The sequence below is a fragment of the Pseudophryne corroboree genome, chromosome 10, assembly GCF_028390025.1.
Source record: "Pseudophryne corroboree isolate aPseCor3 chromosome 10, aPseCor3.hap2, whole genome shotgun sequence".
NCBI lineage: Eukaryota > Metazoa > Chordata > Amphibia > Anura > Myobatrachidae > Pseudophryne > Pseudophryne corroboree.
In genome coordinates, this window is record NC_086453.1 from 177,897,323 (window position 1) to 177,915,644 (window position 18,322).

At 48.2% G+C, this 18,322-nt stretch overlaps 1 protein-coding gene across 1 annotated transcript in view; it reads right to left on the bottom strand.

The window, feature by feature from the left end:
• P3H1 (prolyl 3-hydroxylase 1) overlaps positions 1-18,322 on the bottom strand; it is a 355,045-nt gene that overhangs the window by 329,657 nt on the left and 7,066 nt on the right. Inside the window, exon 2 of the mRNA XM_063942954.1 lies at positions 15,627-15,779. Coding sequence (XP_063799024.1) covers positions 15,627-15,779 — 153 coding nt within the window. The remainder of the gene's footprint in view (positions 1-15,626; positions 15,780-18,322) is intronic.

Below are 18,322 nucleotides of genomic sequence, written 5' to 3' on the forward strand. Positions count from 1 at the left end.
AAGGGAAAATCGCAAGTGAAAATCGGGCATAGCTAGGATTTCACAGTGTGTACACACTTTTAAGAAAATACTTTTAAAGTTCCACTAATGCAACGGATTACTGGTAAAAAGGGCAAGTTGCTTTTAGAGTCAATGTTTTATTTTATTTTATGTAGATGACTAGTAAAAAGCAATAGCTATAAGTCTTTTTGTAGAAAGAACCTATGGGTCTATTTACTAATCTTAGTCCCAACAAACCAGCTCCTGTCATTTTTCAAACATATGCTGTTAGGGAGATGATTGGCTGGGACTTTATATCCATCCACTTTATCTCCATTCAAGACTTAGAAAATAGACCCCATAATATGCTACATAATATTGATAAGCTTTAATAAATAGAACCACTGATGAAAATAAAATTCAAAGGAAATTGCCTTCCTTTTTTATCATCAACATCATCAAGCACATGGTCAAATTTGGTCATGCAATAGGATCAGTATCCAAGAACTTAGACACAAGTCTAAATTGGACACAATCTAGTAGTTTGGTACATGGGTGAAGACCTTTAATGCAGTTGGAAAATGTTCACCATTTTAAGTTGTAGTGCTGATGTAACAGAATGTGATTATTCTGCCACCAGTAGTGATTGCCAGGATGGGATTACAATGCCACCTGGACTGTGGTCACTAACTGAATGTGGTCATGGGATTTCCTGCAGGGTTTACCAGCCATTACGAATCACTCCCTCTCAGTACTCCACTACTTCTCGCCAATTGCAAGTGCCAACTGTGAATTAGTTTTATAAGAGCTGTTGCTGTGATTACCAGGCTCCTTCACTGCACCTGGATATGTGGTTTTTATAGCCGCTGCATTACCTCTTTGGATCAGGACTGCAGGTTAGCCGGCAGAGCACTGAAACTAGATGCTAGGTTCAACACAGGACAGCCAGGGAATGGATTAGAGCAGAGTTTCCGAAACCCCGCCATTATAGTCCAGGTTTTAAGAATATCCATGCTTGAGAACAGGTGACTAAATTAGTACCACAGTCAATTTGATTTAACCACCTAGACCAAAGCATGGACATCCTTAAAAATAGGATTTTAATTACCTACCGGTAAATCCTTTTCTCGTAGTCCGTAGAGGATGCTGGGGTCCACATTAGTACCATGGGGTATAGACGGGTCCACCAGGAGCCATGGGCAGTTTAAGACTTATAGTGTGGGCTGGCTCCTCCCTCTATGCCCCTCCTACCAGACTCAGTCTAGAAACTGTGCCCGAGGAGACGGACAACTTAGAGAAAAGGATTTTACACAGATAGTGGCAAGATTCACACCAGCTCACACATACAAGGCAAATCAAGCTAACCAGCTCGAAAACTCAGCAACAGATGAACAATATTACTTAACCAAGTAACCAAAACAGTACGTAACCAAGAACAAAGCAGTACTGAACTAAATAACCACTGCAGGATCACGAAGCGCTGGGCGGGTGCCCAGCATCCTCTACGGACTACGAGAAAAGGATTTACAGGTAGGTAATTAAAATCCTATTTTCTCTTACGTCCTAGAGGATGTTGGGGTCCATATTAGTACCATGGGGATGTACCAAAGCTCCCAGAACGGGAGGGAGAGCGCGGAGGCTCCTGCAGAACTGATTGACCTCTGAGGATCTAAAGTGTGGTCAAAGTATCGAACTTGTAGAACTTAGCAAACGTGTTCGACCAAGTAGCTGCACGGCAAACTTGGAAAACCGAGACACCCCGAGCAGCCGCCCAGGAAGAACCCACCTTATGAGTAGAGTGGGCCTTAACAGATTTTGGACACGGCAAACCAGCCGTAGAATATGCATGCTGGATAGTGACCCTGATCCAGCGAGATATCTTCTGCTTAGACGCAGGACAGCCAATTTTCTTGGGATCATACAGAACAAACAGAGTCCGATTTTCTGTGACGAGCAGTCCTCTTCACATAAATTTTCAGAGCCCATACAACATCCAAGGACTTTGATGGAATTGAGGAGTCAGTAGCAACTGGCACCACAATAGGTTGGTTGATATCAAATGCCGACACAACCTTCGTAAGGAACTGACGTGTCCGGAGCTCAGCTCTATCTTCATGGAAGATCAAGTAGGGGCTTTTACAAGACAAAGCCCCCAACTCCAACACACGCCTAGCAGAAGCCAAGGCCAACAAAGTGACCGCCTTCCACGTGAGAAACTTGACCTCAACTTCCTGTAGAGGCTCGAACCAACCCGATTGGAGGAACTGTAACACTACGTTAAGATCCCAGGGCGCCGTAGGCGGCACAAAGAGAGGCTGGATGTGCAAAACCCCTTTCAAGAAAGTCTGAACCTCAGGAAGTGAAGCCAGTTGTTTCTGGAAGAAAATGGATAAGGCCAAAATCTGGACCTTTATGGAACCCAAACTCAGGCCCATATCCACACCTGCTTGCAGGAAGAGGAGAAACTGTCCCAGGTGAAACTTCACCACAGAAAACTTCTTGGATTCACACCAAGATACATACTTTTTCCAAATGCGATGGTAATGTTTAGACGTTACTCCTTTCCTAGCCTATATCAGGGTAGTAATAACCTTGTTTGGAATGCCCTTCCGAGCTAAAATCTGACGTTCAACCTCCATGCCGTCAAACGTAGCCATGGTAAGTCTTGATAAGCGAACGGCCCCTGTCGCAGAAGGTCCTCCCGAAGAGGAAGAGGCCTCGGATATTCCAGCAATAGATCCAGAAGATCAGCGTACCAAGCCCTTCTTGGCCAGTCCGGAACAATGATGATTGCCTGAATTCTTGTTCTCTTCATGAGTTTTAGAATCCATGGAATGAGTGGAAGTGGGGGAAACACGTACACTGACTGGAACACCCACGGAGTCCACCGCCACTGCTTGTGGGTCTCGTGACCTGGTACAGTACCTACGAAGCTTCTTGTTGAGACGGGAGGCCATCATGTCTATTTGAGGTACACCCCAAAGACTTGTCACATCTGTGAACACCTCCGGATGAAGGCCCCACTCTCCTGGATGGAGATCGTGTCTGCTGAGGAAGTCCGCTTCCCAGTTGTCCACTCCCGGAATGAAGATTGCCGACAGCGCGAACGCGTGCCTTTCGGTTACCTCTGACATTACAGCTCTGCTCTTCGTTCCACCCTGTCTGTTTATGTAGGCCACCATCGTCACATTGTAAGACGGCACCTGAATGGCTTGATCTTGTAGAAGATGCACCGCTTGTAGAAAGCCATTGTACACGGCTCCAGAATGTTTATTGGAAGAATGGATTCCAGATATGACCACCTTCCTTGGAAGGTTTCCCCTTGGGTGACTGCGCCCCAACCCCTGAGACTTTCATCCGTGGTTAGAAGGATCCAGTTCTGAATCCCGAACCTGCGTCCCTCGAGATGGTGAGGCAGCTGTAGCCACCACAGGAGTGAAATCCTTGCATTCGGCGACAGACGTATCCTCTGGTGCATGTGCAGGTGAGATCTCGACCACTTTTCCAGAAGATCCAGTTGGAAGGACCGTGCATGAAATCTTCTGTACTGTAGAGCCTCGTAGGAGGCAACCATCTTCCCCAGAAGGCGAATGCACTGATGAACAGATACCCGGGCAGGTCTCAAGACATCCCGGACCATAGTTTGTATCACCAACACTTTTTCGACCGAAAGAAATACCCTCTGCACCTCCGTGTCGAGGATCATCCCTAGGAAAGACAATCTCCTTGCCGGCTCCAAATGTGACTTTGGAAGATTCAGGATCCATCCCTGAGCAGTCGAGTCGTGAGAGCAATGGACTACAACCTCTCCCTGAAAGCTGCCTTTATCAGCAGATCGTCCAGATACGGAATTATATTCACCCTCTGCTTGCGGAGGAGAATCATCATCTCTGCCATACCTTGGTGAACACCTTCGGTACTGTGGAGAGGCCAAATGGCAGTGCCTGGAACCGATAGTGACAATCCAACAGTGCAAATCTGAGATAAGCCTGGTGTGGCGGCCAAATTGGAATGTGGAGGTACGCATCCTTGATATCTAGAGATACCAGGAACTATCCCTCCTCTAGCCCCGAGATCACCGCTCTCAGAGACTCCGTTTTGAACTTGAATTCCCTCAGATAAGGCTTTAACGACTTCAGGTTCAAAATTGGCCTGACCGAACCATCGGTTTCGGTACCACGAAAAAGTTTTAATAGTAACCCTGATGTACCAGATGAGGTGGAACTGAAACAATAACAGCAGATCTTTCCAATTTGTGAATCGCTTCCTGAAGGATAGCCCTTTCTGTCAGCAAAGCTGGCAGGCCTGATTTGAAAAACCTGTGGGGTGGGAGCTCTTGAAACTCCAGTTTGTATCCCTGGGACACAATATGCAGTACCCAGGTATCCAGACCGGACGACACCCAGACGTGACAAACGTCTGAGCCTCGCTCCCATCTGCCCGTTCTCCAGGCAGGGTGGTCCACCATCATGCTGAGGATTTTGAGGACACAAAAGCAAGATTCTGTTCTTGGGAACCAGCAGGTGCCGGCTTTTTGGATTTTGCACGCCCACCCCTGAAGAAAGTGGTAGGAGCCTTGGACTTTTTTGCAGACCGAAAGGACTGCACAGAGGACGTAGAAAAAGGTTTCTTCATCGTCGGAGATGCTGAGGGAAGAAAGGTGGACTTACCAGCGGTTGCTGTGGAGATCCACGCATCCAATGCTTCCCCAAATAGAGCCTGACCTGTGAAGTGTAGGTTCTCCACACTTCTCCTGGATTCCACGTCTGCAGACCATTGGCGTAGCCAGAGTCCCTTGCAGTCAGATTACCCAGGTCCTTCATGGCCTCCACCATGAAACCCGCAGAATCCTGTATGTTACGTAAAAACAATTCAATGTCACTTCTAGCCATAGAATCACAGGCAATAGTGGGTCTTAATGCCACTCCTGAAGCAGTGTATATGGATTTGAGCGTAGTTTCAATCTTGCGGTCTGCCTGTTCTTTCAAAGCTGTAGACCCCGGGACAGGTAAAACCACCTTCTTAGGACAGTCTAGATACAGAAGAGTCTACAATAGGCGGGTTTTCCCACTTTTTTCTATCATCCTCAAGAAAAGGAAAAGCTACAAGAACCCTTTTTGGAATCTGGAATTGTTTCCTCTGGATTTTCCCAGGATTTTTAAAATAATGCGTTTAATTCCTTAGACGCAGGAAAGGTCAGGGGAGACTTTCTTATTGTCTGTAAAGTAAGCCTCCTCTACCTGTTCAGGTGGTTTGTCAGTAATGTGTAACACATCCCTAATAGCCTCAATCAGGAATTGCACCCATCTTGCCAGGGAAGCCTCACCCCCCCCCCCCCCCCTCACCCCAGCATATCCGCATCACCCTCTGCCGTGTCAGAGTCAGTGTCCGTGTCGACCTGCATAATTTGAGCAAGCGCACGTTTTTGGATACACCAGGGGATTTTGAGGTAGTGGGGACAGAACCAGACAAAACCTCCACAGACTGTTTTAAAATCTGTGATTCAGTCTCAATGTGCAATCCTAGTAGAAATCTGAGATATCATTCCCTTAATAGAAGCCACCCACTGGGGCTCAGATTCGGAGGGTTGAGACAAAATATTACATTCCTGAGTACATGGAATGGATTCCTCTGGAGAAGATACATATTCTGCCGTACAAGACAAAGAGTCCCTGGACATGGTTATGTGGGAATTTGCATACACAGACACACACACAGTTTCCACCCCAAGTACCTTCAGAGAAACACAGAGCTTGGAGCCAGCACACACAGCGCCCCAATAGGCAGTTATAAAATAACTGCCTGGCGCTGATTGTGTACCCTTAACAGAAATACACAGCAAAATACAGCCTCCCCCCTCTTCTATAACCCCCTGGTAGCGCACAGGATAACTGGAGTCATGGAGGGTCAGCTCTCCCTGTCAGCGTCTCAGCGGTGGATCTGCAGGGAGAAAATGGCGCCGGATTCCGCTGAGAAGCTCCGCCCCCTTAACATGGCGCATCTTCCCGCACAATTTAAATCTTTATACTGGCCTGAGGTAGCGGTGCTAGCAGCGCAACCGAAGTCCCTGCCAGCTGAGTGACCAGTGATTAGGGTATCGTTGCTGGCCCAGGGTGCCCCTCACAGCGCCGCATCTTTACCGCTGAGCCTTCAGGAGCACAGTGCTAGTACTGTGCTCCAAACCCTAATGCCGCCATTTATACTGGCTCTCCGCTTGTCAGGTCACCGGTGTTACACTCACCACCACGATCTTCTGGCTCTGTTAGGGAGTTGCAGCAAGCTGCGGGAGTGAGCAGTCACCTCGGGGGCTAACGATCATCACTCTCAGGAGCTCAGTGTCCTGTCAGCGGAGATAGTGGCCATTAACCTCAGCGGGTTGGACACTACTGCCCCCCCCTAAGTCCCAAGAAGCAGGGAGGCAGTTGCCAGCAGCCTCCCTGTGCCTAACATCTTAATAAAATAATAAAACTAGAAAAGCTCTAGGAGCTTCCCTAGCGTGACCGGCTCCTCCGGGCACATTTTCTAAACCGAGTCTGGTAGAAGGTGCATAGAGGGAGGAGCCAGCCCATACTATCAAAAACTTAAAGTGCCCATGGCTCCTGGTGGACCAGTCTATACCCCATGGTACTAATATGGACCCCAGCATCCTCTACGACGTAAGAGAAACCTGGACTGTAATTGCAGAGTTTCGGGAACTCTGGATTAGAGAATTACATGTAGGTCACAAAATCTTGCAAGCAAAGATATGTACAGATGTGTCCACTTACATGTAGCCTCTCGGCATATTAAACAACCCTCTTAGTCACGCCACTCAGTAGCGCTGAGCATCTCTATGTGCGACTTTTTCCATTAGATGAGTCTTATTCGCAAAATGATGAAAATAGGATGCACAAGCAGCATATGCCGATTAAAATTATATGCAGCATGCCTTTACTCAGTGTGTGACCGTATCTGCATACAAAATGATACATTACAGCATAGGTTCTCAAACTCGGTCCTCAGGACCCCAAACAGTCAATGTTTTCCAGGTAACCCAGCGTGTGCACATGTGTATTTATTATGCACCAACACAAAAGGTCCACAGGTGGAGCTAATTATTTAACTTGCGATTTTGTAAGGAAACCTAGAAAACTTGCACTGTGAGGGGTGAGGACCTAGTTTTAGAACCTGTGCATTACCGTGTTTTCCTTGAAAATCACCATTTTGTATGCAGTTATAGCCACAGAGACACACAGACTATATGCATAAAGAATATAATTTCGTTATGCATATAGTCTGTGTGTGTCTGTGGCTATAACTGCATACGAAATGGTAAATTTCAAGAGAAACACAGTAATATATCGAATATCATTTTAGAACTCCTATTCTCATAGCGATGTGACTAAGACGCATTTTTGGCAAACAAAGACGCCCAACGCTAACGGGGCTGCACTGGACCTGTCAGCTCACTCACGTCAGGGATCTCCCGCTACATGGCATATTGTAACAAGATGTACGAGGACACATCTGTATTGCTTAAAATAAGATTTTACTTACCGGTAAATCTATTTCTCGTAGTCCGTAGTGGATGCTGGGGACTCTGTAAGGACCATGGGGAATAGACGGGCTCCGCAGGAGACATGGGCACTTTAAGAAAGAATTTAGGTTCTGGTGTGCACTGGCTCCTCCCTCTATGCCCCTCCCCCAGACCTCAGTTAGAGAAACTGTGCCCAGAAGAGATGACCGTGCAAGGAAAGGATTTTGGTAATCCAGGGCAAGATTCATACCAGCCACACCAATCATACCGTATAACATGTGAAAACAACCAGTTAACAGTATGACAAACAACAGAGCATCAGATCAAACCCTGATGCAACCATAACATAACCCTTATTGAAGCAATAACTATATACAAGCATTGCAGAAGAAGTATGCACTTGGGACGGGCGCCCAGCATCCACTACGGACTACGAGAAATAGATTTACCGGTAAGTAAAATCTTATTTTCTCTAACATCCTAGTGGATGCTGGGGACTCCGTAAGGACCATGGGGATTATACCAAAGCTCCCAAACGGGCGGGAGAGTGCGGATGACTCTACAGCACCAATTGAGCAAACAAGAGGTCCTCCTCAGCCAGGGTATCAAACTTGTAGAACTTTGCAAAAGTGTTTGAACCTGACCAAGTAGCCGCTCGGCAAAGTTGTAATGCCGAGACCCTTCGGGCAGCCGCCCAAGAAGAGCCCACCTTCCTAGTGGAATGGGCCTTAACTGATTTTGGCAGCGGCAATCCAGCCGCAGAATGAGCCTGCTGAATCGTGTTACAGATCCAGCGAGCAATAGTTTGCTTTGAAGCAGGAGCACCAAGCTTGTTGGATGCATACAGGATAAACGACTCTGTTTTCCTGACCCTAGCCGTTCTGGCTACATAAACCATCAAAGCCCTGACCACATCAAGCAACTCGGAATCCTCCAAGTCAGTAGTAGCCACAGGCACCACAATAGGTTGGTTTATATGAAAAGATGAAACCACTTTCGGCAGAAATTGTGGACGGGTCTGCAATTCTGCTCTATCCACATGAAAAACCAGATAGGGGCTTTTATGTGACAAAGCCGCCAACTCTGACACACGCCTTGCAGAAGTCAAGGCTAATAGCATGACCACCTTCCACGTGAGATATTTCAACTCCACCGTTTTAAGTGGTTCAAACCAGTGGAATTTCAGGAAACTTAACACCACGTTAAGATACCACGGTGACACTGGAGGCACAAAAGGAGGCTGAATATGCAGCACTCCCTTTACAAACGTCTGAACTTCCGGTAGAGAAGCCAACTCCTTTTGAAAGAAAATGGATAGGGCTGAAATCTGGACCTTAATGGAACCCAATTTTAGGCCCAAATTCACTCCGGACTGTAGGAAGTGAAGGAAACGGCCCAGCAGGAAATCCTCCTTAGGAGCATTCCTGGCCTCACACCAAGCAACATATTTTCGCCACATACAGTGATAATGTTGAGCTGTCACGTCCTTCCTAGCCTTTATCAGCATAGGAATGACCTCATCCGGAATGCCTCTCTCTGCTAGGATCCGGCGTTCAACCGCCATGCCGTCAAACGCAGCCGCGGTAAGTCTTGGAACAGACAGGACCCCTGTTGCAACAAGTCCTGTCTTAGAGGAAGAGGCCACGGGTCCTCTGTGAGCATTTCTTGCAGATCTGGATACCAAGTCCTTCGTGGCCAATCTGGAACAATGAGGATTGTTCTCACTCCTCTTTTTCTTATTATTCTCAGCACCTTGGGTATGAGAGGAAGAGGAGGAAATACATAGACCGACTGGAACACCCACGGTGTCACCAGGGCGTCCACAGCTTTCGACTGAGGGTCTCTTGACCTGGCGCAATACCTCTGTAGCTTTTTGTTGAGGCGGGATGCCATCATGTCCACCTGTGGCAGTTCCCACCGACTTGTAATCTGTGCGAAGACTTCCTGATGAAGTCCCCACTCTCCCGGGTGGAGGTCGTGTCTGCTGAGGAAGTCTGCTTCCCAGTTGTCCACTCCCGGGATGAACACTGCTGACAGTGCGCTTACGTGATTCTCCGCCCAGCGAAGAATTCTGGTGGCTTCCGCCATCGCCACCCTGTCGGTTTACATAAGCCACTGCGGTGATGTTGTCTGACTGAATCAGAACCGGTTGGTCGTGAAGCAGGGCGTTGTACATGGCCCTTAGTTCCAGGATGTTGATGTGAAGGCAAGTCTCTTGACTTGACCACAGACCTTGGAAATTTCTTCCCTGTGTGACTGCTCCCCAACCTCGGAGGCTTGCGTCTGTAGTCACCAGGACCCAGTCCTGAATGCCGAATCTGCGGCCCTCGAGAAGGTGAGCGCTCTGCAGCCACCACAGGAGTGACACCCTGGCCCTGGGGGATAGGGTGATTAACTGATGCATCTGAAGATGTGATCCGGACCACTTATCCAGTAAGTCCCACTGAAAGGTCCTCGCATTGAACCTGCCGAAGGGAATGGCCTCGTATGATGCCACCATCTTTCCCAGGACTCGGGTGCAGTGATATACTGACACCTGTTTTGGTTTTAATAGGTTCCTGACCAGTGTCATGAGTTCCTGAGCTCTCTCTATCGGGAGATAAACCCTTTTCTGGTCTGTGACTAGAATCATGCCCAGGAAAGGCAGACGAGTCGTAGGAACCAACTGTGACTTTGGAATATTCAGAATCCAGCCGTGTTGCCGTAACACTTCCAGAGAAAGTGCGACGCTGTTCAGCAACTGCTCTCTTGATCTCGCTTTTATGAGGAGATCGTCCAAGTACGGGATAATGGTGACCCCTTGCTTCCGCAGGAGTACCATCATTTCCGCCATTACCTTGGTAAATATTCTCGGTGCCTAGGAGACACCAAACGGCAACGTCTGAAATTGGTAATGACAATCCTGTACCACAAATCTGAGGTACGCCTGATGAGGTGGATAAATGGGGACATGAAGGTATGCATCCTTTATGTCCAGAGACACCATAAAATCCCCCCCTTCCAGGCTTGCGATGACCGCTCTCAGCGATTCCATCTTGAACCTTTTCAGGTATATGTTAAGGGATTTTAAATTCAATATGGGTCTGACCGAACCATCCGGTTTCGGGACTACAAACATGGTCGAATAATAACCCCTTCCCTGTTGAAGGAGGGAAACCTTGACCACCACCTGTTGAAGATACAATTTGTGAATTGCAGTTAACACTATTTCCCTCTCGTGGGGGGAAGCTGGTAGGGCCAATTTAAGGTATCGGTGAGGGGGCATCTCTTCGAATTCCAGCTTGTATCCCTGAGACACAATTTCTATCGCCCAGGGATCCACCTGGGAGTGAACCCACTTGTGGCTGAAATTTCGAAGACGTGCCCCCACCAGGCCTAGCTCCGCCTGTGGAACCCCAGCGTCATGCGGTGGATTTTGTAGAGGCCGGGGAGGACTTCTATTCCTGGGAACTAGCTGTGTTGTGCAGCTTCTTACCTCTGCCCCTGCCTCTGGCAAGAAAGGATGCACCTCGGACTTTCTTGTTTCTTTGTGATCGAAAGGACTGCATTTGATAATACGGTGCTCTCTTAGGCTGTGAGGGAACATAAGGCAAAAAATTTGACTTTCCAGCTGTAGCTGTGGAGACCAGGTCCGAGAGACCCTCCCCAAACAATTCCTTACCCTTGTAAGGTAAAACCTCCATATGCCTTTTTGAGTCGGCATCACCTGTCCATTGCCGAGTCCACAGGACCCTTCTGGCAGAAATCGACATAGCATTTATTCTAGAACCCAGTAGACTAATATCTCTTTGAGCATCTCTCATATATAGGACAGCGTCTTTAATATGCCCCAGGGTCAACAATACAGTATCCTTGTCTAAGGTATCAATTTCCTCAGATAAGGTATCGGTCCATGCTGCTACAGCACTACACACCCAGGCCGACGCGATTGCCGGCCTCAGTAAGGTACCTGAATGTGTATAAATGGACTTCAGGGTAACCTCCTGTTTGCGATCCGCAGCATCTTTGAGGGTAGCCGTATCCTGTGACGGCAGGGCTACCTTCTTGGATAAGTGTGTTAAAGCTTTGTCTACCCTAGGGGAGGATTCTCAGCGTAACCTGTCCGTTGGCGGGAAAGGATACGCCATAAGAATCCTTTTGGAAATCTTCAGTTTATCTGGAGATTCCCAAGCCTTTTCACATAACTCATTTAGCTCGTGTGAGGGGGGAAAGGTTACCTCCGGCTTCTTTTCCTTATACATATGCACCCTCTTGTCAGGCACTGGGGTTTCCTCTGTGATGTGCAACACATCCTTAATTGCTATAATCATATAACGGATGGATTTAGCCAATTTTGGCTGTAACTTTGCATCATCGTAATCGACACTGGAGTCAAAATCCATGTCGGTATCTAGATCAACAGTTTGGGATAGTGGCGCTTCTGAGACCCCGACGCCTCTGCGACATAGGATCAGGCACGGGTTGGGACCCTGACTGTCCCGAGGCTTCAGCTTTTTCTAACTTTTTATGCAAGGAATAACATTATCATTTAAAACCTTCCACATATCCATCCAATCAGGTGTCGGCGCCGTCGGCGGAGACACCACATTCATTTGCTCCCGCTCTGCTTACACGTAGCCTTCCTCATCAGACATGTCGACACAAGCGTACCGACACACCACACACACAGGGAATGCCCTCTCTGAAGACAGTTCCCCAACAAGGCCCTTTGGAGAGACAGAGAGAGAGTATGCCAGCACACACCCCAGAGCTATAAACCCAGGAATAACACAGTAACTTAATGTTAACCCAGTAGCTGCTGTTTATATTGCTTTTTGCGCCTAATTATGTGCCCCCCCCCCTCTCTTTTTACCCTCTTCTACCGTGTATCTGCAGGGGAGAGCCTGGGGAGCTTCCTCTCAGCGGAGCTGTGGAGAAAAAAATGGTGCTGGTGAGTGCTGAGGAAGAAGCCCCGCCCCCTTGGCGGCGGGCTTCTGTCCCGCTTAAATATGCAATTTTTTGGCGGGGGCTCATACATATATACAGTGCCCAGCTGTATAAATGCTTAACTTTGCCAAAAGAGGTCCCAAATGCTGCCCAGGGCGCCGGCGCCCCCCCCCCCCCCCCCGCGCCCTGCACCCTTACAGTGACCGGAGTATGTGTAGGTGTGTGGAGCAATGGCGCACAGCTGCAGTGCTGTGCGTTACCTCAGTAAAGAACACGGAGTCTTCTGCCGCCTGTGAAGTCTTCTTTGCTTCTCATACTCACCCGGCTTCTGTCTTCCGGCTCTGCGAGGGGGACGGCGGCGCGGCTCCGGGACTGGACGGCGAGGGCGAGATCCTGCGTACCGATCCCTCTGGAGCTAATGGTGTCCAGTAGCCTAAGAAGCAGGACCTAGCTTCAGAGAGTAGGGCTGCTTCTCTCCCCTCAGTCCCACGATGCAGGGAGTCTGTTGCCAGCAGAGCTCCCTGAAAATAAAAAACCTAACAAAATACTTTCTATCAGTAAACTCAGGAGAGCTCACTGAAAAGCACCCAGCTCCTCTGGGCATAGTATCAAACTGAGGTCTGGAGGAGGGGCATAGAGGGAGGAGCCAATGCACACCAGAACCTAAATTCTTTCTTAAAGTGCCCATGTCTCCTGCGGAGCCCGTCTATTCCCCATGGTCCTTACGGAGTCCCCAGCATCCACTAGGACGTTAGAGAAAAATAGCTGATGCGCTGGCAGGGCCGGTGCTTGGGTGTTCGGCGCCCCCCTGCAAACTATACATTTTCGCCCTCCCATGCTTTACATAGGTACAGCACACCTAATGACCCCCCTTTAGCAGTGACACGTGTACACATAATGCTCCCTGTAGTAGTGCCGCTTACACATGTAACGCCCCCTGTACGAGTGACGCTTACATACGTAATGCCCCCCCCTCTGTACCAGTGACGCTTACACACGTAACGCCCCCTGTACCAGTGACACTTATACACGTACCGCCCCCTGTAGCAGTAACACTTACACACAACGCCCCTTGTAGTAGTGATGCTTATACACGCAACGCCCCAGTACCATCCATTTACCTAAGGAAGTCTGGCAGGCCGGAGCAGATCATCCTCCTGTTCATCCTGGACCCGTGTAGCTCCGCCCCCCAGTTCCGTGTAGCTCTGCGACTCCGCACACAGGGGAAGGGGAGAGGAGGCTTCATGCAGCCGGCGCCGCTGCCTGTCAGTGTGACAGGCGCAGCAGCAGAGACATCAGCTCAGCACATGGATGCTGAGCAGGCAGAGCGCCTCTCGCCTACCTGCACTGCATCCCTTTGCTGAGCGGCTTGCGACAGCTCTTGGTGCTGGTGATCTCCAGAAATACAAGATGATACACATATTGGCTTTCCTGCGCCATTTTCATACAGCTTTTGCACACCCAGGTAATACAATTCCTGGTACCACTAAGAGACAGACTTAATTACACACGTGTACATTGGGGGTAATTCAGAGTTGATCACAGCAGCAAATCTGATAGCAGTTGGGCAAAACCATGTGCACTGCAGGGGGGGCCAGATATAACATTTGCAGAGAGCGTTACATTTGGGTGGCTTATATTGTTTCTGTGCAGGGTAAATACTGGCTGCTTTATTTTTACACTGCAATTTAGATTTCAGTTTGAACACACCCCACCCAAATCTAACTCTCTCTGCATATGTTGTATCTGTCCCCCCTGCAGCGCACATGGTTTTGCCCAACTGCTAACAAATTTGCTGCTGCGATCAACTCTGAATTACCCCCATTGTCATTAGCCAGTTGCCATAAACCGATTCTGCTTACACCAACAAAGGCTGCAAGTAGAATCAGATTTTTGTGACTTAATGCACAAAGGATGCTGTTTGGATTGGATTGTCTGGATCTGCAACTCATTGGAATCACTTCATCAATGGGATATAAGACCTCACTGGAGGTACTCAACAAAGAAATATATTAAACATTGTATATAATCCCATCTCTATAACGGTCAACAAATTACACTAACTGGCAGAAAGAAGTCAATGTAAAGGGCTTATGAAAAGCTAGGTATGTCAGTACAACTGATTTTCTTCATGTTTTAAACAAAGTACACCAAGTACTGTATGATTCTGGTGAGATTAATAGACCCCCTTTGGCTTAGTCCTGACCAAATACACTTTACTGCAACATTTTAAAAAGGCCATGTCCATTATATAGTTATGCTCCCAGCAGCATCCCAAAGTCCTACACAAGGCATCAATGTGCAGCAGATATTGCTGAAGTCTTATCATTTCTGCCAACCCAGTCATTTTACAGTGAATTCAGTTTCAGAGGGAAGTATCCTTTAGATCAGTGGTTCTCAAACTCGGTCCTCAGGACCCCACACAGTGCATGTTTTGCAGGTCTCCTCACAGAATCACAAGTGACATAATTAGCTCCACCTGTGGACCTTTTAAAATGTGTCAATGAGTAATTAATACACCTGTGCACCTGCAAAACATGCACTGTGTGGGGTCCTGAGGACCGAGTTTGAGAACCACTGCTTTAGATGTAGTGGTCCCCAGTGGTTCCCAAACGCGGTCCTCAAGGCACCAAACAGTCCAGATTTTAGGAATATCCCTGCTTGTACACAGATGGCATAATCAAACTGACTGAGGCACTAATTAACTCACCTGTGTCTAAGCATGGATGTCCTTAAAACTTGGACTGTTGGGGTATATTGAGGACTGCGTTAGGGTACTACTGGGCTAACCATTCTGTATTTTACATTAAAAATCATGCAAAGAATAAGGCCCAAACTTAACCAAGCTTGGAGAGAGATAAAGTACCAACCAATAAGCGCATGTAATTTAACATGCCGTGTTTAAAAATGACAGGTGCTGATTGGTTGATACTTTATCTCTCTCCAAGCCTATGCCTGAAATCAGCCTGAGCATGAAGCATAAAAACATCAATCGCTGCTTAGCAGTGCTGCCTATAGCATAAGCCTTCAGAGAAGATCAGCCATATAATGCACTAACTGACACGGAAACAAAATGGTTTTCATGTTCAGGGAAGCAAGGGTGAAGAACGGCCAACCAAACAGAGGTGCTTACTGAGGTGCAAACATTAATAATCCCACCTCTACATTCCACTGACATGTACAGATGTCCAGCTCTTACACTCACCATATGGGGTTTGGCTTCAAGATCTCTGAAGTCAGAATCTGATACACCAGCCATCATCTTGTAATACTCCAAGTTCTGTCGCATCTCCATATGTTCGGGGTTCCCCACGTAAAAAGTGTGTGCTGCCGACACAGCTTTGTCTAGTTTGTGGATCTAGGGAAAAAATAAAATATCAGTTCTCATCAGAAACCCTCCCAGCACAAAGAAGTACCGGTATATGAAAGACACAATGACTTTGTTTTTCCTATAAATGTAAAAAATAAAAATATATGACAAAGATATATGCTACACACAACTAATGTATATTTCTCTAACGTCCTAGTGGATGCTGGGCACTCCGTAAGGACCATGGGGAATAGCGGGCTCCGAAGGAGGCTGGGCACTCTAGAAAGATCTTAGACTACCTGGTGTGCACTGGCTCCTCCCACTATGACCCTCCTCCAAGCCTCAGTTAGATTTCGTGCCCGGCCGAGGTTGGATGCACACTAGGGGCTCTCCTGAGCTCTTAGAAAGTTATAGTCTTAGAATTTGTTATTTTCAGTGAGACCTGCTGGCAACAGGCTCACTGCAGCGAGGGACTAAGGGGAGAAGAAGCGAACTCGCCTGCTTGCAGCCGGATTGGGCTTCTTAGGCTACTGGACACCATTAGCTCCAGAGGGATCGACCGCAGGCCCAGCCTTGATGTTCGGTCCCGGAGCCGCGCCGCCGTCCCCCTTACAGAGCCAGAAGATGGTCCGGAAAATCGGCGGCATGAAGACATCCTGTCTTCACCAAGGTAGCGCACAGCACTGCAGCTGTGCGCCATTGCTCCTCATACACACTTCACACTCCGGTCACTGAGGGTGCAGGGCGCTGGGGGGGGGGGCGCCCTGAGGCAGCAATAAAAACACCTTGGCTGGCTAAAATACCTCAATATATAGCCCCTGGGGCTATATATGAGGTAAATACCCCTGCCAGAATCCCATAAAAAGCGGGAGAATAGGCCGCGAAAAAGGGGCGGAGCCTATCTCCTCAGCACACTGGCGCCATTTTTCCCTCACAGCTCGGCTGGAAGGAAGCTCCCTGGCTCTTCCCTGCAATTCTACAGTACAGTAAGAGGGAAAAGAGAGGGGGGGGCATTAAAATTGGCACTGTATACAGTATATTATATAAAAAGCAGCTATTAGGGACATAACTCAGTTAGTCCCTGTATATATATAGCGCTCTGGTGTGTGCTGGCATACTCTTACTCTGTCCCCCCAAAGGGCTTTTGTGGGTCCTGTCCTCTATTTGAGCATTCCCTGTGTGTGTGTGGAGTGTGTCGGTACGGCTGTGTCGACATGTTTGAGGAGGATAATGATGTGGAGGGGGAGCAGATGCCTTTAGCAGGGATGTCACCCCCTGGGGGTCAGACACCTGAGTGGATGGTATTATGGCAGGAAATGAGTGCACGTATAGACTCCTTACATAAAAAATTTGACGACATGCCGACTGTGGGACAGCCGAGTCTTCAGCTCGTGCCTGTCCAGGTGTCTCAAAAGTCATCAGGGGCTCTGAAACGCCCGTTATCTCAGGTGGCACAAGTAGATGTCGACACGGATACTGACCAGTGTCGACGACGATGAGTCAAATTTAATGCCCGTTAAGGCCATTCACTGCATGATTGAGGCAATGAAAGAGGTGTTAAATATTTCTGATTTACATCCAGGTACCACAAAAAAGGGTATTATGTTTGGGGAGAAAAAACTACCTGTAGTTTTTCCCCCGTCAGATGAATTAAATGAAGTGTGTGAAGAAGCGTGGGCTTCCCCTGATAAGAAATTGGTAATTCCTAAGAAGCTACTAATGGCGTTCCCTTTCCCGCCAGAGGATAGGTTACGTTGGGAAACACCCCCGAGGGTGGATAAAGCGCTCACACGTTTGTCTAAAAAGGTGGCACTACCGTCCCAGGATACGGCCGCCCTTAAGGAACCTGCTGATAGAAAGCAGGAGGCGATCCTGAAGTCTGTATATACACACTCAGGCATTATACTCAGACCAGCTATTGCGTCAGCATGGATGTGCAGTGCTGCCGCTGCGTGGTCAGATAAACTGTCAGAAAATATTGACACGTTAGACAGAGACACGATCCTGCTAACAATTGACCATATAAAAGACTCAGTCTTATACATGAGAGATGCACAGAGAGAAATCTGCCGGCTGGCATCTAAAATAAGTGCATTATCTATCTCTGCTAGGAGATGCTTATGGACTCGCCAGTGGACTGGAGATGCAGATTCCAAAAGACACATGGAAGTCTTGCCTTATAAGGGGGAATTATTTGGGGATGGTCTCTCCGACCTAGTTTCCACAGCAACGTCTGGGAAGTCAGCATTTTTACCCCATGTCCCCTCACAGCCTAAGAAGGTGCCATTTTATCAGGTTCAGTCCTTTCGGTCCCAGAAAAACCAAGCGGGGAAAAGGAGGGTCTTTTCTGTCAAGAGGCAGAGGCAGGGGAAAAAGGCTGCAGCAAACAGCAGGTTCCCAGGAACAAAAGTCCTCCCCCGTTTCCTCTTCCAAGTCCGCCGCATGACGGTGGGGCTTCACAGGCGGAGCCAGGTACGGTGGGGGCCCGCCTCAGGAATTTAAGCGGTCAGTGGGCCCGCTCACAGGTGGATCCCTGGATCCTTCAAATAGTATCTCAGGGATACAGGCTGGAATTCGAGGCGACTCCACCC